Source organism: Pyrgilauda ruficollis, unplaced genomic scaffold (assembly GCF_017590135.1).
Source record: "Pyrgilauda ruficollis isolate IOZ18807 unplaced genomic scaffold, ASM1759013v1 scaffold4, whole genome shotgun sequence".
Taxonomy (NCBI): domain Eukaryota; kingdom Metazoa; phylum Chordata; class Aves; order Passeriformes; family Passeridae; genus Pyrgilauda; species Pyrgilauda ruficollis.
In genome coordinates, this window is record NW_024525489.1 from 4,468,071 (window position 1) to 4,489,394 (window position 21,324).

General features: G+C 43.2%; 1 protein-coding gene across 4 annotated transcripts in view; it reads left to right on the forward strand.

The window, feature by feature from the left end:
• The first annotated feature begins 18,046 nt into the window (after positions 1-18,046).
• The window catches only part of UBR2 (ubiquitin protein ligase E3 component n-recognin 2), a 57,860-nt gene continuing 54,582 nt past the window's right edge, over positions 18,047-21,324 (forward strand). The window contains exon 1 of one of the 4 annotated variants that reach the window (XR_005955960.1): positions 18,047-18,368. Coding sequence is in view for 2 of the 4 variants with exons in the window: in XM_041477316.1 (XP_041333250.1) it covers positions 18,291-18,368 (78 nt within the window). In the remaining 2 variants the exon portion in view is untranslated. Of the gene's footprint in view, positions 18,825-21,324 lie in introns of all 4 variants that reach the window. The other 3 variants (XM_041477316.1, XM_041477319.1, XM_041477315.1) reach the window with 3 other exon arrangements.

Below are 21,324 nucleotides of genomic sequence, written 5' to 3' on the forward strand. Positions count from 1 at the left end.
CTCTCTCCCTCCCTCCCTCCCTCCCGCTCCGCCGCGCCGCGGTCTGGCCGGCAGCCCCTCCTCTCAGGGCGGTGAGCGCAGCGCAGGTGCCGGGGCCACTGGCGGCGACCTGTCAGCGGCTCCCGCCGGGTCGGCGGGGTGCGGGCGGGGGGCTGCTGCGGGATCCCGCCGCATGCCGCAGGGCGGTGGGGCCGGGCACCGCTCCCGCTCCCGCCCGGGCGGCGGCGCCGGGGGACGACACCGCGCCAGCCCTGGGGCCGAGGGGGTCCCGCCGGCGAGGGGCTGGGATGCAGGGGGTGCTCCCCTGGCGCAGGGATGTCATGCGGAGCGGGGCAGCCGTGTCGGGGCCGGGGACTGCGGGCGCTGTGGCCCGGCCTCCCCCAGCCCCGGGGCGCCAGAGGGGGAAAGTGGCCGCGGTAAAGGCGGGCTCTCTGGCACCCGGGAGCTCTCCTGCCCTGAGCGGGGAAGGGCTGCTGCGCCTGCCGGGGCGGCTCCGGCTCCAGGGCGGCTCCTCCGCTTTGGGTTAATTTGGAAGTTAATACTCTTAATACAGCGAGCAATGTAGGAACTTGCTCCTGTGGTCACTGATATTTGCCATTGGTAGTCCTAAATTATTTTTAAGTCTACAGAAACATTTTGGTGAAATACCTCATCGGTCCTTCTTCCCTTGGGCTCGGCATTTGCATTAGATTGCACCAAAATGTTCTCTCGCAGGGAAGGATTTTACATCTTGGGGACAGATATGTGATGCATACAGCTTATGCAGTGCTCTGTTTAAACTCACGGACAATGACAGACTGTAAGAAACCATCGCTGGGAAGAGAGAAACTGAAACAGGGATGGTTATAGGCCTACTTCTGCCTTCAAAGAGGGAAAAAAAACCCAAGAGACAAAACTCTCAAGGGTTATGACTGGAACAGAAAAAGGTCTTTGGTGTTATCATTTGTGATTCAGCCTTACATTATAATGGTTACCAGCAGCCTCATTTTCTTTTTATGGTCATCCTGGTTTCCTGGTTGCATGACACTTCCATCGGCCCACTGTTCTTAATAATTTAACCTCTTATGAAATTGTTTTGATTTACAGTGTAGATTAGAGCAAGAGTGAAAAAGTATGATATCACCCCTTAGCTATTAAATTTCTTTGAACTATACACAAATGTGAGAAAGGCTTGTTTTCTTCCTTGCCAGCTACTAATTTTTTAGTTTTATTTTTACTTAACTGAAGAATACCATTCCAATATTGTAAGTTCTCTGTGCTGAGCTGTACTAAATCTATGCTGAGTTTTGGATTCAATGGTTGGCTTGTTTGCTTGCTGGAGTCCTAAGTCATATAAACTATGATGAAAATAGAATTAAAACCACAACTCAACATGTGCTTTGCCTCTGTTTGTTTTTTGTGTCTAGTCTGGAACCCAGAATAGCCCATATTACTTGTGATTTCCAAAATGACCTCTGAAAAGAAGCAATGGAATTTAACAGTCTTTCTAGGTTTGTCTCAGCATCTCTATTGTCCAGTTAATCAATGCAAGCAAATCTCTATTGAATCAGCTAGGTGTTATTTGATTTACCTGAAACACAAGGTTTGAGGTATAACTAAAAATGGAAGCAAATGTCTAATTTAAATTTGAACAAAGAATCATTAGCTCACTTTGTTAGAGCATGGTGCTAGTAAGGCCAACATACTGGTGTTTGTCTCCAGTATGGGCCATTCACATAAGAGTTGGACTTGATGATCCTTATGGGTCCCTTCCAACCCAGAATATTCTGTTGATTATCAAGCAGCCTTCTGACACGCTATAAATTGGACTCATCTTACTCTGCCATAACAAGTTTAGCTACACAAAACTCTTAGCTCTGGACAACATTTCCATAAAATTGTGTGGGCTGGCTATAGCCAGACTGCATTCTTTGTGTTTATCCTGCCAGTTATGAGCTGGTCTCCATCAAAAGCACAAAACCTTAATTTGTGTTCTCAGTTTTCCTCATCCTTCTTCTAATCTTTTAAGGATTTGAGTATCAATCTTCCCACTTTTGAATAAAAAAATCAGACTGCAATTTACAGTATTCAACCTCAGAATAATTCTATGGACTTTTTGATGTTGTTCAGCAAGGATTTGGCAGGGATACCTGGCGAGCTGGGAGCTCTCAGGCCGGGGTGAGGTCGTGGCCGGCCCAGCCGCCCGCTTGCTGCTGTCAGAAGAGGGAGACCTTGCCCTCTCTTCCCTGCCCGCCGAGCTGGTTCAGCTCGCCAAGCCAGAACACTATTGCCTCTCTGGGCTAAGTTCCTGCCATTTTGGTGAGCTGCCCGGGAGAACACGGGGGAGCTGGGGGGCCGTGGGGCGGGGAGGGCCAGGGCAGCCCTGCAGCAGGCTGGCACGGTGGCACAGCTGCCTCTAAAACCCCCCAGCGCTCACGAACAACACAAAAGCAGCAAATGTCTTACAGTAATTGCCATCACTCTGTCAGAGTCTTGTTAGCAATTAATGCATTTTAATTTTTTTCTAAGCGGGGCTGTTTCAGAAATGAAAGCATTACAGAAGTTTAGAAGTGACAGAGGTCTCTGGTCATCCTCCTGGTTCATTCCTTTCTGGCACAGAATTGCTGTGTCATTATTTTCCCAAATGCCTTAGTTTTTATTTGAAGGCTTTCCCTTGAATTTGTAGGCTTTCCAAGAAAGACAATGCTGAAGAAAACATACTATGGCCGTGGTAGGAGGCAACATACCTTTGTTCAACAACTGGAGTCATTAAAATAAAACCACTTCAGACACCTTAAAAAATTACATTTATGCAAGTGTCTTACTGGTCAAAGTCGTAGCAGCCAAAATACAGATGTTCATCCAGTTTCTTGGTTTTAGATGCCTGTTCCCAGGTGGAATTTTGAATTGTGGATGTTATCCTAAAAAAAAAAAAATCAGACTGTAATTATCTGAGTTCATTGAACAAGACTAATGACAAGCTTAGATTTGTTTCAAGGGGGAGCTTTTGAGCCATACTGATGGATTTAGGTTTAAAAGCAAGTTCAGTTTCAGAATGTGACATTCGGCATAATGTGGACTTTATATTTGTAATTGAGATTATGGCCTTATTTTCCAGAAAAATAAAAGCCATTATGGAAATTTCAAGAGATGACAAATCTGCCCTTTGTTACCTGTTGTTTTGGTGTAATTACTGATCCACACCGTGGTTAAATGCTTGACCTTGATTTTTCTTTTCAATTTGTGTGTTTCCCAGTATGAAGTTGCTGGATCTTTCCTTTCTAAATCAGTTTAGTATCATGTGAATCTTCTCTTGGATTTAGTCAGTCATTCGTCTCTTTCCTTGTAGATGTATAAGACACACTGGGGTCTTACAGGAGTGGCACTGGTAGAATAGTTTTAAAAAGCCAAATGTGTGTTTTCTATGATAACATTCCCTGTGCATCGAAAGGGAAGTAGACACAGCTTCCCACACAAAAAAATTACATTATTATTGGCAATGGGCTTGCTCAGAGAACAACAAATGCATAATTCCAGGTTGTCCCTGGAAACATTACCTCTGCTTTGTTTCAAGGTAATGTTAACAACACTGCTCTCGCCTCGGTGCTCTTTTCTTTCATGTACATTGGGGTGTGGTGTTTCTCCCTCTTAGGTCATGTCACCAGGAAGCTCAGGACATGGAGAGCTTCCAGGATAAAATAGCTTACCCTCTTCAGTGTCACTTCTGACTGCATCCATTGCAAGTTAGAAAAAATGGCCAAGGGTTGAAATGGAGCTAAATATTTTTGTAGAAATTAACAATTTCTATGAAATGAAATTATTCATTCTAGAAAATGAATATTTTTTAGCAGAAATGCATCAGGATCCCAGCTACTGCAAACTACCATGTACTTCCCTTTGTCCACTTCTACCACCCAGGTGAGGAGCAAGCCTGTGTCAGAAGAGCAACATCCCAGCCTTGCTGGTTCAAGTTGCCTCTTGTCCAGTGAAGTGAATGCTCTGATTCCAGATATGAGGCAGTCATGGATTTCACTGGCAGCCTAGTATGATCTCAGACCATGCTGCTGCCATTTGAAAACTAATCCTGGAAGTAAGAGTTTTTAAATTTTTTTTTTCTTTAGCCAGATTGGTTTGCTGATTGCAGAGCATAAGGAATGGTGCAGGAAATGTGCCAAGGCAGGGAGAGGATGAAAGCATGCTGCTTTCATTCAGACTTCTGGTGAAAGCCCTGCTCACAGGGCCCCTCACTACAAGAAAAAATTGAGGTGCTGGAGCATGTCCAGAGAAGGGCAACAGAGCTGGTGAAGGGTCTGGAGCACAAGTGTTAGGAGCAGTAACTGAGGAAACTGGGATTGTTTAGCCTGGAGAAAAGGAATCTCAAGGGAGACCTCACTGCTGTCCACAACTACTGGAAAGGAGGCTGTAGCAGGGTGGGGGTTGGTCTCTTCACTCAATTAACAAGCAATGGAACTAGAAGAAATGGCCTCAAGTTGCACCAAGAGAAATTTAGAATGGGTATTAGGAAAAATTTCTTTATGGAAAGTGTGGTCAAGCACTGGAAGAGGTTGCTCAGGGAAGTGGTGGAGTTACCATCCCTGGAGGGGTTTAAAAGATGTGCAAGATGTGGTGCTAAGGGAGAGTGGAGTGGTGGATTTGGTAGTATTAGGTTAATGGTTGGACTCAATGATCCTAAGGGTCTTTTATAACCTGAATGATGCTATGAATCTTTTCATGAATGCTAAAACAAAAGTGAATTGTGATGGCTAAGGTCCTGCTAGCCCTTATGCAAGTTACTGCCTCCAGCTACATGGATTTGCTTCCTGTTTGCACCCAACGCTGACACTACTTCCCCGGTGAGCCAGATCACCTCCCAGTGCTGGCAGAAATGCCCTGTCACTTTTCCCATAGATAGTTTCACTGAGTCAGCCAGACAAGCAATAGAAAAGGAGGCAGGACTGTGTGCTCAAAAATGGGACAGCCACACCACTTTAAATTGCCTCTAATTGTCACAAAGCCACAGCTGCTATCTCATCTGACAGATAAGATGCTTTCTAAGAAGGTCCAGGTATTGGACAAAAACAAAAGGAAAACTGAAGCTGCACAGCTGTTCACACTGCAGTCAGCTCTGGAAATCCACAAGCACTAGTTTTTTCTCAATGTCAACCTCAGGAACGTTTTAGCAAAGCTTAGAGTTGCCCATCTCCAAGTCAGACACTGAGCTGTTGAGCTGCTCCTTCAGCACAACCTGCAGTAGCTGCTCAGCCCCTGGAGCTCTGGCCCAGTGTTGGTGGCTGCTGGATGAGAGAGCCTCCTGGCAGCTCTTGGTGGGACATGGCTTTAATTTTTCTGCATCTCCTGCAGTTGGGCACACAGGAGATACAATGCCCGTGCACAGGGATGCCTGAAGCAAATTAAACCATGTAAAGTGCTTAGGAATATTTTGGTAAAGAAATTACAGATAGGCACGTGAGAAACTGTGAGGAATTAAAGACTTTTTTTTTTCAGTAACACTATTAGTGTTTTGCAACTGTGTATGAGCCTTAGAGAGGAGAAGGAGCTAGAGACATTTTTGCTTCATTTGGTTTGTTCCAGTTCTCATTCCTCTTGGAAGAGTTGCTTATACTATCATGCTGTCAGGAATAATCTGTGGGCATATACTTGTGTGCACAAGAGACACAGTGACACGGGCCATCTTGCAGGATCTTGTCCTAGTGAGCAATGCTCCAGTTTGTGTGGCTTTTTCACATGCCAGAAAAGAGGAAATGTTTTATCTTTATATGATACACTGACATATGTATTTGTAAATTTACAAATTTGTTTAATATATACACATTACATAAATTACATTACATGTGTTTGTAAATTATGAATGCATAAACATATTAAACTGATGTGTCTTTATAAAATTAACATAAGTGAAAATATTTTTTTAATAATTTCCAGATTTTAAGTTGATGGCGTGGTTTGAACTATTCTGCACTTTAAAACCACTGACTGTGGATCTGAGTTGGGAATACAATCAGGGGCCAGTAATACTGTCTCCATTTTACAGATGGTTAAAGCAGGAACAGAAGTGGTCCAGTGTCATCCAGGAATGTAGCTGCAGAGGTAAAGTATGAAAAAATTCTCCTAGGTCTTTGCACCTTGTTATGTCTTGATGACTGACCAGTATTGTTCAAGTAAATCTTATGCCCAATTTGAAATGTTTGGAGCTTTGGATGACATGCAAGAAGCTCTATCCCACTGGCTTTGTATGCACTCCCAGTGGTAACAGATGAAAACTGCTCTATGAAGAAGCACACCTTACTCTAAATCTGCTGCTGTTGTACTGTTGGAAAGAAATACGTAGTCCTGTTTGCAAAGATTCAATTAAATTACACTATTTAATGAAAACTGCCTTTACAGAGGCACCATAAACTTGAAATCCAGTAAAATCCAGTGAAATGACAGATTTAAGGTACTGTCTCCTACTACTTTTGTTGAATGTCCCCACCAATCTTTCTGAATTGTTTTATCTTTGCTTTAAAAATCTGTTATGTGATAAAATTGATATATAAAAAAGAGGCTTTAGGACAGCTTGCTACAGAGATCTGTATTAACTTCTAATGTGTTTGTTCAAGAAGAGAAATCCTACTTTTGAGTACAGAAGGAAAAATGAAGCTGAAAAGTTTTCTAAAGATAAAAGGTTATAGAAAAGACATATGATGAGAGTAGAAGGAAGCCTGGCATATTAACTTTAAGTTACAGTTAATCTAAATAACTTTATGTAACAGAAGGATAATATCTAAATACAAATATGATTAAGTCACTGTGGTTCTCTATTGCAACACGCAATGTGTCTGATTCCAAACTGGCAACTGATATCAAGATTAAAGTTTTATTCCTTTTTCAGAATTTTGTCTGTTGGAAGTGGATGCAATATTGGCAATAGCACACTGCGTATTGTGTGGAAGAGCACAAACAGTCACCTATGATCAGAACTACCCCTGTCATCCCATCACCCTCCTTTCAGCCATTTCTGTTTTCTATTTCATATTCTTCAGCATGGAAGCAAATGGTTTTGCTGATTTAATTCAAAATTGAATGTACCCTCTGTAGGCTTTGTCGAAGGGGTTTAAAACAGCCATCCACATCTTCTGCTGTGAACTTTCCCATTCAGGACTGTAACCTGAATTTTTATACAAGTCTTTTATAGTCATATAAATACCAGTTACTTCAAGGTCTCACTGTGTCTTACTTATTTGTTTCTTACATATGTGACAGTGGGCAGATATGCATTTAAACTGTACGGATACAGCTGTCAAGATTTAAAAATGCTAAATGGCTAGATTCATACTGTACATCCAATATTTATACAGTATATTCTGTTTATAGTGATGTAGGGCACTTTACATCATCAGATAGAAATAAGCTGTACTGTTTCACAGTTTTACAGTGCTGGGAATGCACTTCTAGAAGACAAGCTCCTTTACGTTTTTCATCACTGTTTTCGTTTGGTGGCCCCAAAACACTTGAAGAGGCGAGAGCTGCACAGAAAAACAGAAAGCAGAAAATGCAGTGAAGTTACTGTACATCTGCAGTGAAACAGGGAACTGCAAGGAACCCCTATAAAGCAGGTTAACAAAACTAATAGTAGAGGAAAATCAATTTGCTCTGTGGCTGAGAGAGTTTTGCCAGCAGCAGCTGAAGGGCAGCAGATGACAAATCCAGGCATATGTAAACATGTGAAGTCTTTCTGATGGACCAATTTTGCTTCTGGAGAAGTAACTATCTCTATCACATTCAAATGGCCCGTGAATCTCCAAATTAGTATGGAAGTTGGGAAATTAAACAGGGGATCCCCAAAACAATCTCCTGTAGTGCTCCTGGTACAAGCTTAGGTCTGTGAGACTAAAGTTCTCGGACTTTTGGGTCTGTTCTGTTCAGAAAAGAGGCAGTGGTGCAAATTAGGCATGAGATTTTTTTCAGAGGTGAAAAAGAAGAGACCTTCTTTTGGGTCACTAAAGTGTGGAATTTTCCTATGAATGTCCTCAAAGTTTTCTTCTAGACATGAGTAGTATGAGTTGATCCTCCCATATCTGAGAGCTCCTTGGGAACCCACCAATAATGACTGGAAAAACCTAGGGACCAGAAGGCTCATCTTTCAAGTCTGCAGTACCTACAGCATTGCCAGCTTGCTAGAAAAGCTTGAAGAAATATGGGGAGGGAAAAGAGGTTTCTCAAATGAACTTTTGCTTTAGTTGACATGTGGGTCTGCAGAATCCATTTCACTTTATTCAGAAATTCTAACAGCAACAAGGCAAATTTTAACAGAAACAAGGTGTTTCTGTGGGTATATATTTTACAGCTTATGTGTCCTCTTATCATGCCAACACATCCTCTAAACCCCCTTGGGAGGACAAGTACAGCTCTGTGGATGAGTCCCGTGCCAGTTGACTGACTAATCTAGCAGCTACCAATAGCTGAAGATTGAGGGACTGATAATTCCTCTGCACCTCAGACAGGGGCAAAGGAGCTAATTATACTCTGATTGTCTATCAGTTGAGGAAATCCCCAGATGAGGAGTTGTGGGTGTATTTCACTTCTCATACACTACTTGAGTGATGCGCTGGGAACAGAGGAGGGCAAAAAATAAATTCAGCCCTAATTACTCATACTGAACTTGTGGCCTTCTTAAACTATGCTCAACTTGAGAAGCAAACCCAGGGCTGAGAAAGACTTCTTCCAGACTTGTTTTAAGACTGCGCCATTAGAGGCTGTTCTCACTGAAGTGTCTGCCAAAAACCTCTTGAGTCTGTGTTTAAGGAGCAGTCCTGCGTGGAGGTTCTTCCCTGGTGGTGTGCCAGTATTTTTCCCTTCTTATTAGAAGAGTATCTGAAGGTCTTGGACATGTTCCATACTTAAACTCCAAGCATCTTTATTGTCTATCTGTCCTTGCAATATGATAGGCCAGAAACTTTTACTGTCTGGCCTTTTGTAAGTCTTGTTTCACAATCTGGGTAATATAGATTTCTTAGTTTCCCATTTCCACTTTTGTAATGTTTGTTATATTCAATTGTATGTCTTGGGGTTCATTTCTGCAGCTCCTGCCTATGCTTCATGCAGTTTTTCATCTAATCTGCGATTGCTATCTATACTTTCAATCAGCTCCTCTCTATTAGTAATAGATCCAGTCAGTTCTTATGTTTGCATACACTCTAGGATGGTAATGTTTTGTCTTGCCAGCAGAGATTTTAAAGTTGTGATAACCTATATGCTTGTCTGAGGGATGTGAAAATAGTGTAATGAATGTTGTTTATGAAAACTGGGCTTTGCAACGTTCAGTTGTTTTCACATACTGTAGCTGACTGTCCGCAAAGAAGCGACAAGCAGAACAGACAGCACTGGCAAGCCCATCGTTCACATCTGATCCTAACTAACTAACCATTAAATCCTCAGCATTTTGCCTCAGTTACTTCTATGTAGATACCACTTTGAGGACAGTTTTATTTAAATCATTCTACACTTTCTTTGCTCCATTTTAAACTCTGATTATACCTTATTTCCTCTTCCTAATTTTTTTTCTACTGACCTTGCACTATGCATAAACATTCTTCATAGGGAAATTAGTGAGCTATTTGTTGTTAATTTTTTATGTCTTAGTTTTTGTGCCCAGTACATAATGACCCTCTTACATCTCAACTTGCATGCTGCAACCTCCACTTTCGACTTCTCTTTCCTGCCAACAAAACAAGTTTATTTTCTAATAACTTAAAATACCTCCTTTTATCCTTAACTCTCTAAAGATGCTTTCCTCCTTCTTTGTTAATTAATTCTCTCTGTTTCCAAGGATCCTCTGCCTAGGATTGTGCCTGTCTCCTTCTGTGCCATGTTCTGCTCTGAGCTGGAAAGCCACAGGTAGGCGCTTCTCCCTCCTCTCCCATTCCTGAGCATCGAGGTTAGAAGGATGCCAGCTTACCCAAAAGGGACTCTTAGCCAGTTTTTGAGCAAGTGTTTTGAAAACTAGTTAGGCAGTTTTCCCACTGTAGACAGGCTTGTGGAAGGACCATTAATTACTCAGTGCAGGCTTAACTATGGGCAGAAAAAGGGGGCTTTTGTGCAATTGTCAAACCCTCACCATTATTTCTACATGTTGGTTTTGTATTTAATAGGATTACATGACTTCTTTGCTCTATATGCCAAAATGGATGGTTCCTTTCAGTAATAAAACAAAGCCAATAACCTGAAAGGAAACACGGCTCAAAAGCACAAACTTGACCTCCGAGTGACCTTGACATTTACAGACTAAAAAGAACTTTTCTTTGAACAGACAGAAGTCAGGGAGCCAGCAAGAACCAGGAGAAAATGGTTTTGTTGCTTTCTGATTACATTGTTTAAACCAACATACTACATGGTTTACAATACTTCATTACAATGTATTAGGGCCTGGAGGTGATTTAATGTCTGTTTATAACTGAGACTAATCTTGAAATAAACAAATGAATGTTTAGAAAATGGATGAAGCTGTTCTGCCGGAGACAGCGTTAAATGCATCTCTGAAGAGTAAATCATGACTGTAGAGCACTTAAATGCTTTTTATTTCTACCTTCAGTTGTATTTCAGTAGTTTTATCTAACAAAATTAATCATGGTGCAGTAAAAAATTTCTAATTGGTTAGGACTGCCTAGCAGCCATACATTCTATAACAAATCCACAATTTAAAAACTGTTTAGCCCTTTAAAATCGGGGAAAAAGATAAACTAGAATATGCTATAGCATTATACTAGGCACCATGGTGATCTAAATTAAATCTGTTACAACCTGTTCTAATTTAAAATTGCTCCGTTGTGTGAATGAAGGGGAAAAGAAGAAGAGTTAGTTCACTTGTTCAAAGCATTTTCATATTCACAGATAAATCTTTCATCCACCCTGCTTGTGGCCTGTATGCTCCCATTTCCTTTGTGCATCCTCTGTATAACTGCGCATAAATGTGGCTTCCCACGGAACCAAGAACTCTTTCTCCAGTGGTTCAGTATCAGTTCTCCGTCAGCCAAGAATAAGCACTGAGTGTCACCATCGGATGCCCATCTGCTCCCAACACTCAGAAGCTCCTCTGCAGTTCTGAGGCAGAGACCTTGCTTGCTACAGGAGGTTGCTCCAGTTTCTTCTCCCAAAGGATAACTTCAGCACTCACCCTGCCATCCACCTCTGCAGGCAACTCCTTGGCCACTTCTGCTTTCTCCCTGTCCTGCCTCTCCTACCACCCGAAGTCCTATTCATGGCCCTCAGGTACTGCACAGCACATTTCTCTTCTTCTAACATCTGACTCATTTCAAAAATGCCTTGAATTTCTCGAAGTATCAGCCACTAAGCAGTTAACGTTTGATTTGAGTGGGGAGAATAAAAAAGTGAAGTCTCACGGCTGCTCCAGCCCCAGCACCCACCCACACCCTTCCGGTTGCAGGCTGGAGCAAGCGGGAGCTGGGAGCGCGGGCTGGAGCGGCGGGAGAGGGGCGCTCCTGCAGCGCCGTGCCCGCGCCGCCTGCCGACACCTGGCGCCGGCAGCGGGAAGAGCAAGGAGAACCGGGCTCTTCCCTCGCCTCCCGCCGGAGGCTCCTGCAGGGAGCCGCCACAGCGGGCATGGCTCAGCAGGGCTGCTTAACCTGCCTACCCCACCACATCCCACACCCGCTGGAGCGGGGCCCCGAGCTTTGACAGCGCACTTGCTTGCGCTGCAGTCGATGCTAAATACCGTGACTGCTCTTTCTTAGTGCAAGGGTTCTAAAGGTCTGGTCCGACGGCTGCACAGCATCAACAGTTGCACTTCATACACTTCATACGGCTGACTGTCTCTCTGTATACCCCCCTTCCTGCCACTTTGTTTGCCACGCAAACACAAGTGGCAGAAGTCTCAAGAATATTTGAATTTGTTCAAACTTGAAAAGTAGTCAGCCACGTGAAAGAAAGTCCTGCGAAGGGGGAGCTTGCAACATAAGCCTGTACGTTCGTTGGCATCAATAAGTGCAGGGGAAGACATGAGCTCTATAGAACAAATTTCAAGTGGTTCTTGCACATTCCTAGGTGTTAAAGCTGACCAACTTTGAGCCACAAATATAGACTTTCTTGTTACCAGCTCACAGACCTCTTTGTATCCTAAAATCATAGAATGGTTCGGGTTGGAAGACATCTTAAAGATCGTCTAGTTTGAAACCCCCTGCTGTTAGCAGGGACACCTTCCACCTAAGCAGGTTGCTTAGAGCCCCATCCAACCTGGCCTTAAACACTTCCAGGGATGGGACATCCACAACTTCTTTGGGCAATCTGTTCCAGTGCCTCACTACTCTCACAATAAAGCATTTCTTCCTAATATATAATTGGAACCTCCTCACTTCAGTTTGAATCCATTCCTCCTTGTCCTGTCGCTATAGGCTCTTGCAAAAAGTCCCTCTCCATTGTTCTTGTAGGATCCTTTCAGGTAGGAAGGCCACAATTAGAGCACCTTGAAGCCTTCTCTTCTCCAGGCTGAACCATTCCAATTCTCTCAGCATTTCCTCATAGGAGAGGTGCCCCATCCCTTTAACCATCTCAGTTGCCTCCTCTGGACTCCCTCCAACAGGTCCATGTCCTTCCTGTGCTGGGGACCCCAGAGCTGGCCACAGCACTGCAGGAGGGGGTCTCACCAGAGGAGAACAGAGAGGCAGAATCCCCTTCCTTGGCCTGCTGCCCAGGCTCCTTTTGATGTAGCCCAAAACACATTTGGCTTTCTGGGCTGCCAGTGAACATTTCTGGGTCATGTCCAGCTTTTCATCCACCAGCACCCCCAAGTCTCTCACTGCAGAGCTGCTCTTCATCCCCCAGCCTGTATTAACTGCTATGTCTAAATACACACTAGCAGTGTTCTGAATTTACAGTGAAAACAGATGAGATCAGGCATATTTTTGCATGTGTAGTTTTTTTTTCTCTTTGCTCCCATGTTAGTTTTTCCCCCTGTGAAATTCATTAGAGACTATTATCTTAGCTTCTGTTAAATCTCTTTTAGAGGCTGATGTTTTAACTTACCAGCTTGAGCTCTAGACTGCTGACACGTTACGCTGCAGAAAGCAGTGAAATTATAATGAACTGAGTTGGCACTGTATTTTTTCTAAGGCACTGCGTGATGAAAATAAATCATGTTGTCCCCTTGACATGATCCACTAATGAAGATGCACATCCTCTTGCCCTGCCTTCTTACTGGATGTGAGAGCCCTTCCTCCGTCTTTTTTCTTCATTTCCACTGTGGAAGAAGCGTTCTAATTCTGCACATTGGTTTGCTTAGCAATATTGCTGTTGCCTAATGCAATAAAAATCAGTTATGTAACTGCCTTTGCTAGACTTGCAGAGAGCGTTCACCAGACGGGAACATGGCCACAGTATCTTTATGCTTTCAAATGCCTCCTATATTTGCTGTTATTATGCAATATGCTTTGCTTTCAGTATATTTTTTTAAATAATTTTCCTTGACATCATGTTTAGAATATTATACACTTATAATCTAAGCTCATGCAAAGACAGAGCGGGGAAAATAAATAAATTTATTCGGATTTATTGCTAAAAGGGCTGATATTATAGCACTAGTGCCTCCAAGGAACAAAGAATCGCCTACAGGTTGTCAGATAGTATTTTTAATACTCTAATTCTGAACCAAATTCCTAAAATAACCTGTGTTTGCAGATTACCATGTGCTCTTTTGTTCTGAATGTCTTGCTTAGTGAACTGTGTCTTATCAATCCACCAAATACTGGGTGTCATTGTTCACCTCATTCACAATTCATCTTTTAATTAACATTATCACAGGAAAAGTTCTATTTTGGTCAGCATAATTTGTCTTTGGAATTGGCAGTACAGAAATAAAAGAATTACCATCTGAATTTATCTGAAGACTATGAAGGAGATGGTGACTACAAACCTACCTCATCTGGCACTGAAGAGGAAGGGAGGCAAACCATGTAAATGATAATGGCTTTAAAAACTGTATTTGCTATGTAAAAATCACTACTTTGGTCATTCAGTATCTACTAAGCAAACAGTTTCATCAAAATTACTGTAACTGAAAATACAAACCGGAATTCTGTATTTAGACACATGCTTTTTTTTTTTGGTGGAAAGAGTTGCTGACTTAGGGAAGATTTAGGAGATACAAATATCTTTTCAAAGTGATGTTTTTAGATATAGGTATGTGATATCAACTCCATGCAGCAAAAGACTGATCATTTGCTTTAATAGTTAAACCTCAAATTAAGTTGCAAGTCCATCATTGTTTTAGTGAACAGCCACGGAAGAACCTTTAAAATGTTTTTTAACTGTACCAGAAACATTTCACAGAGAATTGAAACATTTCTGACTCCTTCTCACAAGACTCACCTTTCATAATGATTTCTAGAAAACTCCATTAAATAGCATGTTGTTTTTCTGAATCTTCTATATAAACATTTATCCCTGCAGTCTAGATATGCAGTATTTTTCTATTTACATTCAAATTAATACAGTGATGTAAAATCGACTGCGTCTAAGGTACAGTGAACACACCAGCAAACCAGCTGCTTAAAAATTCCCTCCAACATCCCTTTACCTCTCAGTTTCATCCATTTCTAGTTGCAAATGCAACAGGCCCTGAAGATGATCATGTTCAAGCAGCATTCAGCCAGGATAACAAGAATTACTGTATGCTGAGTCCTCTGGAGCATCCTCTACTGGAGGTCCTTTCTCTTTTAAACCAGCCTGGCTGCCATGGGTGAGTTCTGGTGCATTGAGAAGCAGTCTTCTAGTGAGTGTTTCATTAGTGCCTTCTAAAACAGATTTAAGAAAGGAACCATCAGTCTCCCCTGTGATAATTAATATTTCCTCAATTATGCCTATTGTGCTGGTTTAGGATGGATAGAGTTATTTTTCTTCCCAGTGGTTCTCTAGTATGGGGCTTATTTTGGATTTGTGCTGAACACAGGGTTGATAATATGGAGATGTTTTTTGTCATTGCTGAGAGGGGCTTACACAGCTTTCTGCTTTTTGTGCTGCCACGCTGAGAAGTTGGGGGTGCATAGGATATTGGGAGGAGACACAGCTGGGACAGGTGACTCCAACTGACTAAAGGGATATACCAGACCATAGGACGTCATGCTCAGTGTAAAAAATGGGGAACAGAAGGAAAAGAGAGGGACTTTTTGAGTGATGGTGTTTGTCTTTCCAAATAAATGCTACACGTGATCAAGCCCTGTGTTCCTGGAGATGGCTGAACAGCTGCCTGCCCTTGGGAAGCAGTGAATTGATTCCTTGTTTTTATTTGTTTGTGAGTGCAGCTTTTGCTTTCCCCATTAAATTGTCTATCTCAAGTCACAAGTTTTCTACCTTTTACCCTCCCAATTCTTTCCCCAATCCTACTGGTTGGGGGGTAAGCAAGTGGCTGCGTGGCACTTGGTTGCTGTCTAGAGTTAAACCAGGGCACCTTTTCACATTGTGTTCTTAACGGACACAGCATTTATTAAAAATACTTATTGAAGTTAATTGATCCCCAGTCAAACTATCATTTAGGCTTTGGTTTATTTATTTATTTTTTAAATTTATTTTTATTTTTAATAGCAGAGGCAAGCAGTGCTTGAACAGACGGGAGATGAAAGAGGTATAGATGACATCTGCATCCTTCATAACCATGGCCTGTAGCATTCTATGGGCTATCTTGTGTATTGAAAGCATGGTGAGACCCAGAAACATCTCAGCTAGAGCAGAGAAATGCCATGAAGGTTTACTATTAACCCTGCTGAAACATTAAAATTGTCTCTATTTCTCTTTTTCAGTTTCTATCTGGTAATAGACTTGGTAAGACTTAGGCTTTTTGGCAGAAGATAAAGGCAGTCTCCTCAACCTTAATTATTACTCCTGAATTTGAATAGTGTCTTTGCTTATGAAGTAAATGGCACAGGCTAAATATTATGGAAAATTCTTCCCAAAGTTGTAAAAAATGATAGGAAGTTGTTATGTTCATGTTGAAATAATGTATTTGTAGGGTAATTTCTGTTTGGGTTGCCCACTTTGCTAGGTAAGATGCTTTTAACATTACTAAACTCCAGAATTTTTCTAACATTTTCTTCATGCAGCCCAGAAAGGGAAACAACTAAGTCATACAGCTTTCCTTCACCCTGTGCTATTTTCCAAAGAAGATTCATATTCTGTATTCCTTAGACATTAAGAGTGCATGAATAAGAAATAATGTGGGCTTTACTGATCTTCTAAGGAATATATAATTATTTTCTGCGTTTTAAGAACAATTACTTAAGAAGTGGCAAAGGAGATAAAAATAAATACAGTAAAACATGTACCCTGCATATAGGAAGGATACATACAGAAGGAATTTGTGCTTATTCTTGGGAAACTCGATATGTAAATTATTAATTGAAGGAAGAATGAGGAGAAGGGGGAGAAAAGTAGATAAAAAAAAGGAAGAAGCAACCATGCATACTCATTATGAGAATGCTTACAAAGTTTTAAGGAATATAAGATGTGAAGTGGCACGCACTCTCTATGCACAGCTTTGTTGTAACTTAGCACTGTTTGGCAAAGGCAACATTTTAAGGTGCCTTCAGCTAGTACTGCAGGCAGTTATGACTTGGTCTGCCTTTCCTACCTGTTTATTCCCCTCCCATGCATTGTCTAGATTTGGAAGTGTAAATTCTCCAGAGCAGAGATTTCCTCAGAAGGATTTGCTAGGTTAGGTTCCTGCTGGGTGGGTCCTTATCTCAGCCATGAAGGCTAAGAGGAGGTGCGAGGTAGAAATAGTACTCAGTTTGTGCACAATGCTTATGTCCATGCAGAAGCTGCCAGCAAGTGAAGGAAGGTGTGTTTGTAAACCTCAGCACACTCAGGTGCCCCGTGGCTGCCCGCACGGTCAGACACGTCTGCTTGGTTTGGGCCCAGCTGTAGTTACAGAGGCAAGCCCATGGGTACAGCAGTGGTACAACAGGTTTTCAGAAAGACCTCATAAGATGTTGAGCCTGTATGTGCTGAAAAGGAGTTATGGAGGATGATTGTTTGCAGGGTTTGGTGGGGGTAGCTTGTTTTTCGAGAGGTAGACTGGCCTCCCCACTTGAGTGAGGAAGGCATGCCTCAGTTTGGGTCGCCCCCTGGAAGCTGAGTAACAGAATTTATAGCTGCTGCTACTTAGTAACACTTGTCTTAAAGCCATAGATTCATTTTCTTTCCACCTGCATGGAAGGTCGGAGGCTTCCAGGAAGCCCTCACTGCCCACTGGCAGTGCTGACAAGGGCATTTCAGCTGAGGGGGGCACCCAGCTTTGCCAGCTCCACTGGAGATGTCCCCAGTCCCAGACATCACTTTGCACTGGGGGAGACTGGTGGACAACAAGCTGGTGGTGCTGCTGTTCAACAAGCTGTCCATGAGCCACCAGTGTCCTTGTGGCCAAGGCAGCCAAAAAATCCTGGGGTGCATTAGGAAGAGCATTGCCAGCAGGTCAGGGGAGGTGATCCTGCCCCTCTACTCAGCTCTGGTGAAGCCTCATCTGGAGTGCTGTGTCCAGTTTGGAGCTCCTCAGTATAAAAGAGATGTGGAGTTCCTGCAGCAGGTCCAGCGGAGGACAGCGAGGATGACTGAGAGACTGGGGGATCTCTCTTATGAGGAAAGGCTGAAGGAGCTGGGTCTGTTCAGCCTCAAGAAGAGTTGTCTGAGAGGTGACCTCAACAATGTCCATCAGGATGTGAAGGAAGGGTGTCAAGAGGATGAAGCTCGGCTCTTCTCAGTGCTGCTGAGCAACAGGACAAGAGGCAAAGGGTAGAAACTGATGCACAGAACTCCCACCTGAACATGAGAAAGAACTCCTTTACAGTGCAGTGACTGAGCACTGGAACGGATTGCTCAGAGGAGTTGTGGAGTCTCCCTCACTGGAGATACTCAAGAACCGGCTGGAAGAAAACCTGTGCCGTGTGCTCTGGGATGACCCTGCTTGAGCAGGGAGCTTGGACCAGATGTGTTCCCTTCCAGCCGGACCTATCCCGTGACCCTGGGATTCCGTGAGGCGAGAAGGACAGGCGGCGGGCGGAGGCGGGTACCGACTGCCGGCCTGGCCCCGCAGGTCCCGCAGCACGGCCCCGGGCACGGAACGCCTCGTGTCGGCCGAGCAGCGCCGCGGAAGGACTGCAGCCCCCAGAACGCGGCGCGGCGGCCGGTGACGTGCGGGAGGCGGGGCGGAAGTGTGTGTTCCCCGGGCTGGGCTGCCGCCCGGGCCCCGTTCCGGCTGTCCCGGCCTCGGCCTCGGCAGCGCGGGGGCAGGGGGCAGGAGGAGGCAGAAGATGGCGGCGGACCTGGAGGCGGAGGTGCAGGCCATTGACAAGAACCTACTGGAGTGCTCCGCCGAGGAGATCGCCGTGGTGAGGCAGGGGCCCGGCGCCGGGAGGGAGTGGGGGCTCGGAGGCCGCGGCAGGCACCGGCCTGGGGAGACGTTCCCAAGGCCGGGGCGAGGCCGCTCCGCGGGGCGAGCGAGCTCTCCGGGAGGGGGTGTCCCTGCCGGGGCTGGCTCTGAGGGCACCCCCGGCCGGCAGCGGTGTCCCGCTGTGGCCTCAGCGCGCTGTTGTCGCCAGCGTCGCTGTTGCAGCAGCCGAAGTCCATGGCAGCGATCAGCCAGCTTTTCCTGTTGTGCCGGCTGGCGCAGGTGGCTCCCTGGAAGCCGCCTGGACGTGGCCATTCCCTGCCGGGGGCGGCCGGGCATCTCGCCCCTTCGTTAACTGCTTCCTGAAGTTACCTTCCTCTGCCTCTGCTGCCCCTTCGCCTCTCTGCCGGCAATCACGCCTAGACCTGAGGAGATCCCCCCCTCCCTATTAATTTAGGTGGATATCTGATCCCAAATACGCTTTACAGTGTTAAAGTGCCATTACAGGATTCTTCCTTTCTCCCCAGTATTTAAGATGCGGTCTGGAAAATCTTGCAGTAGTTAATCTTAGGATTATTAGAATGGGGTGTTTGCAGAGGAAATATTAGTAAAATCAGTGTAACATTTGAAGAAACCTACTTCTGTTTATATACTTTTCCTGTTCTTACAAAGAGTAGTTAGAAGAGGAATGTAGTCTCGAGGGTAAAGTCTTAGGAGGAAGTTTTGTTTCTGACATAAATGTCTGTCCATTTAGACACTTGGGCATTTGAGGAACTGGATGTATGTGTTAAAGTATTGAGACTGCTCATGTGCATATCGGTAGGATAAAACCTTGAAGAGCTGTCTGTGTGTGTCTCAATGGGAATTACATTGGCTGCTGTCCAAATGAAAATAAAAGACTGTTATAATTCAGATTATCCTCAGATTGTGCTTGTATATCTTCAGTGCAGACAAAGGTATGATTAGATGGGCAAATGTGCATAGTTAGCTATATCCTAGCTAGTTTAGCTCCTGGATTAGTCTTCCTTCTTCTCTACAGCAAACCAAATAATTTCATCAAACATTTATAAAGTAGTCCAAATTGAGCCCAAATTACCTTGTCTGTGTGAATAGCAGATGTTTTTTCTGGGTCACACTGTAGGTAAACTCAAGGCAATCAGGCACCCAGGGGAATGCATTTATGAATGTGCTGTGGGTAGCAGTGCCAGCTTAAATGTAGTCAATTCTTTCTCATTTTTATTTGTCATCACCTGCACAAGCTCCAATTCTGAAATGCCTTTTTCTGCCTCCTTTGCTGATAGCATTACTTGCTATCAGTATTAACAAATTATTACTTTGCCCCAGTATTAACAAAAGAAATATTGTCCCAAAGCAATAGTCGCAGCACTTAAGTCTTCAGTTTCTCATGGCAACAACTTAATAATAAACTTCCAAAGAGCAAAAATAATAAAAATAAGTTCTCTTTAACATAATGTGAGCCTACATTGCAAGTATTTTTTTTGTGTAGCTAAAAACCCCATAAATTGTGCCTTTTAGCTTTTGAAACAGAAGTGAGCTATTTTATGGCTTATTAGTATTCTACATTTTGTTCTCCTGGTATCTCTTACTTAGATGGAAATTTAATAGAAACCCTGATGAACCATTAGGTATTTACTTATGTAAGGTGTTGTTTGATCAATACTTTGCACTTTTTTTTTCCCCAGGGCAGTTAAAGTTGTTGCAGGAGAGTGTGAGGAGGGAGGAAGTGAAGAGGAATACACTTCCCTTTTTAATAAAAATCCTCTCTTGGGAGAGTAGAATATTAGCTTTTCTTGAGTGTGACTTTAGGTTAGAAGAAAGACAAATACTAATTGAAACCTTGCCTAAATGCAAAATGCTTTTATGAAAGAACAAATTCCAAAGTTTTGCGTAGTTTTTCTGGAGTTCAGTGCTCCCCAGGTAGCGATTTAGAAAGGCAGTACAAGGTATGTGTATATATCTATTAACAATCTTACTTGCACAACAGACCTGTGAGTTGCCTTCCTGGCAGCTCTTAGAGTCGCATCTGTTTCCTTGTTGCCTGGATTTCCTTCTGATATTATTTCATCCAGGATCTGATTTTCAAATCTGTATGTGCAGTTATGTGTATAGAAGTGGCTCCACAAACGGATTTAGGTGTGATGACGTTCATCATTGCCACACCTAACTCTCAGACAGCTATTCCCAGAATTTTTGGGATGGGAAAGCCATTTACTCGAGGAACAAGAATTTTCTGTGCCTAGGTATTTGTCTGAGCTTGTAGTGTAGCTAGTATGCACTGTGTGTTTTCTAGATAGAAATTAGTAATATACTGCTGAATTAAAAGACTGACATTAAAGATATTTTGCTGAAAAATTCCTGCAGTTTAATAACTAGTATATGCTATAGAAAATAATGCCAAAACAAGCTTATTAAATGGAAATAATGGAAAAGATTAAGTCACTGCCACTGTGATTGAGTTGGCTACTGGCAGTAGTAGCAATTTGGCAAAACTGATGAAAGATGAAAAGATGAATGAACTGGTGGGAAAAATAAAATTCTTATTTAAAATGTTACTTTTCAATCTTTTTTTTTCCTATGGTATTCTCTGAATCATGGTGGGAATGGTGAGATAATCTGTAGATTTCTAGATTCTTGGCTATGGCTTTTTGGCAACCTCTTCCCATGGACTTCCTTGGGAAAAAACTGGGCTTTGACCATCAAAGCTAGATGAATATAGAAAGATTTAGTCAAACTTAGGGAAAGAGAAGTGAAGAAAGCATCCTGACGAATTAGGGTTTTTTAAAATACTAAGGTCTACTTCAGAAAAACATATCTAATAAATGAAACCACTTCAATATATTTTTTAAAAAAAGGCAAAAATGCAGCCAGTCTGCACAGATGCTCAGCTGACTGAATGTCTGTATCCTGAGGAACTTACTACACCTGTGTTATCTCAA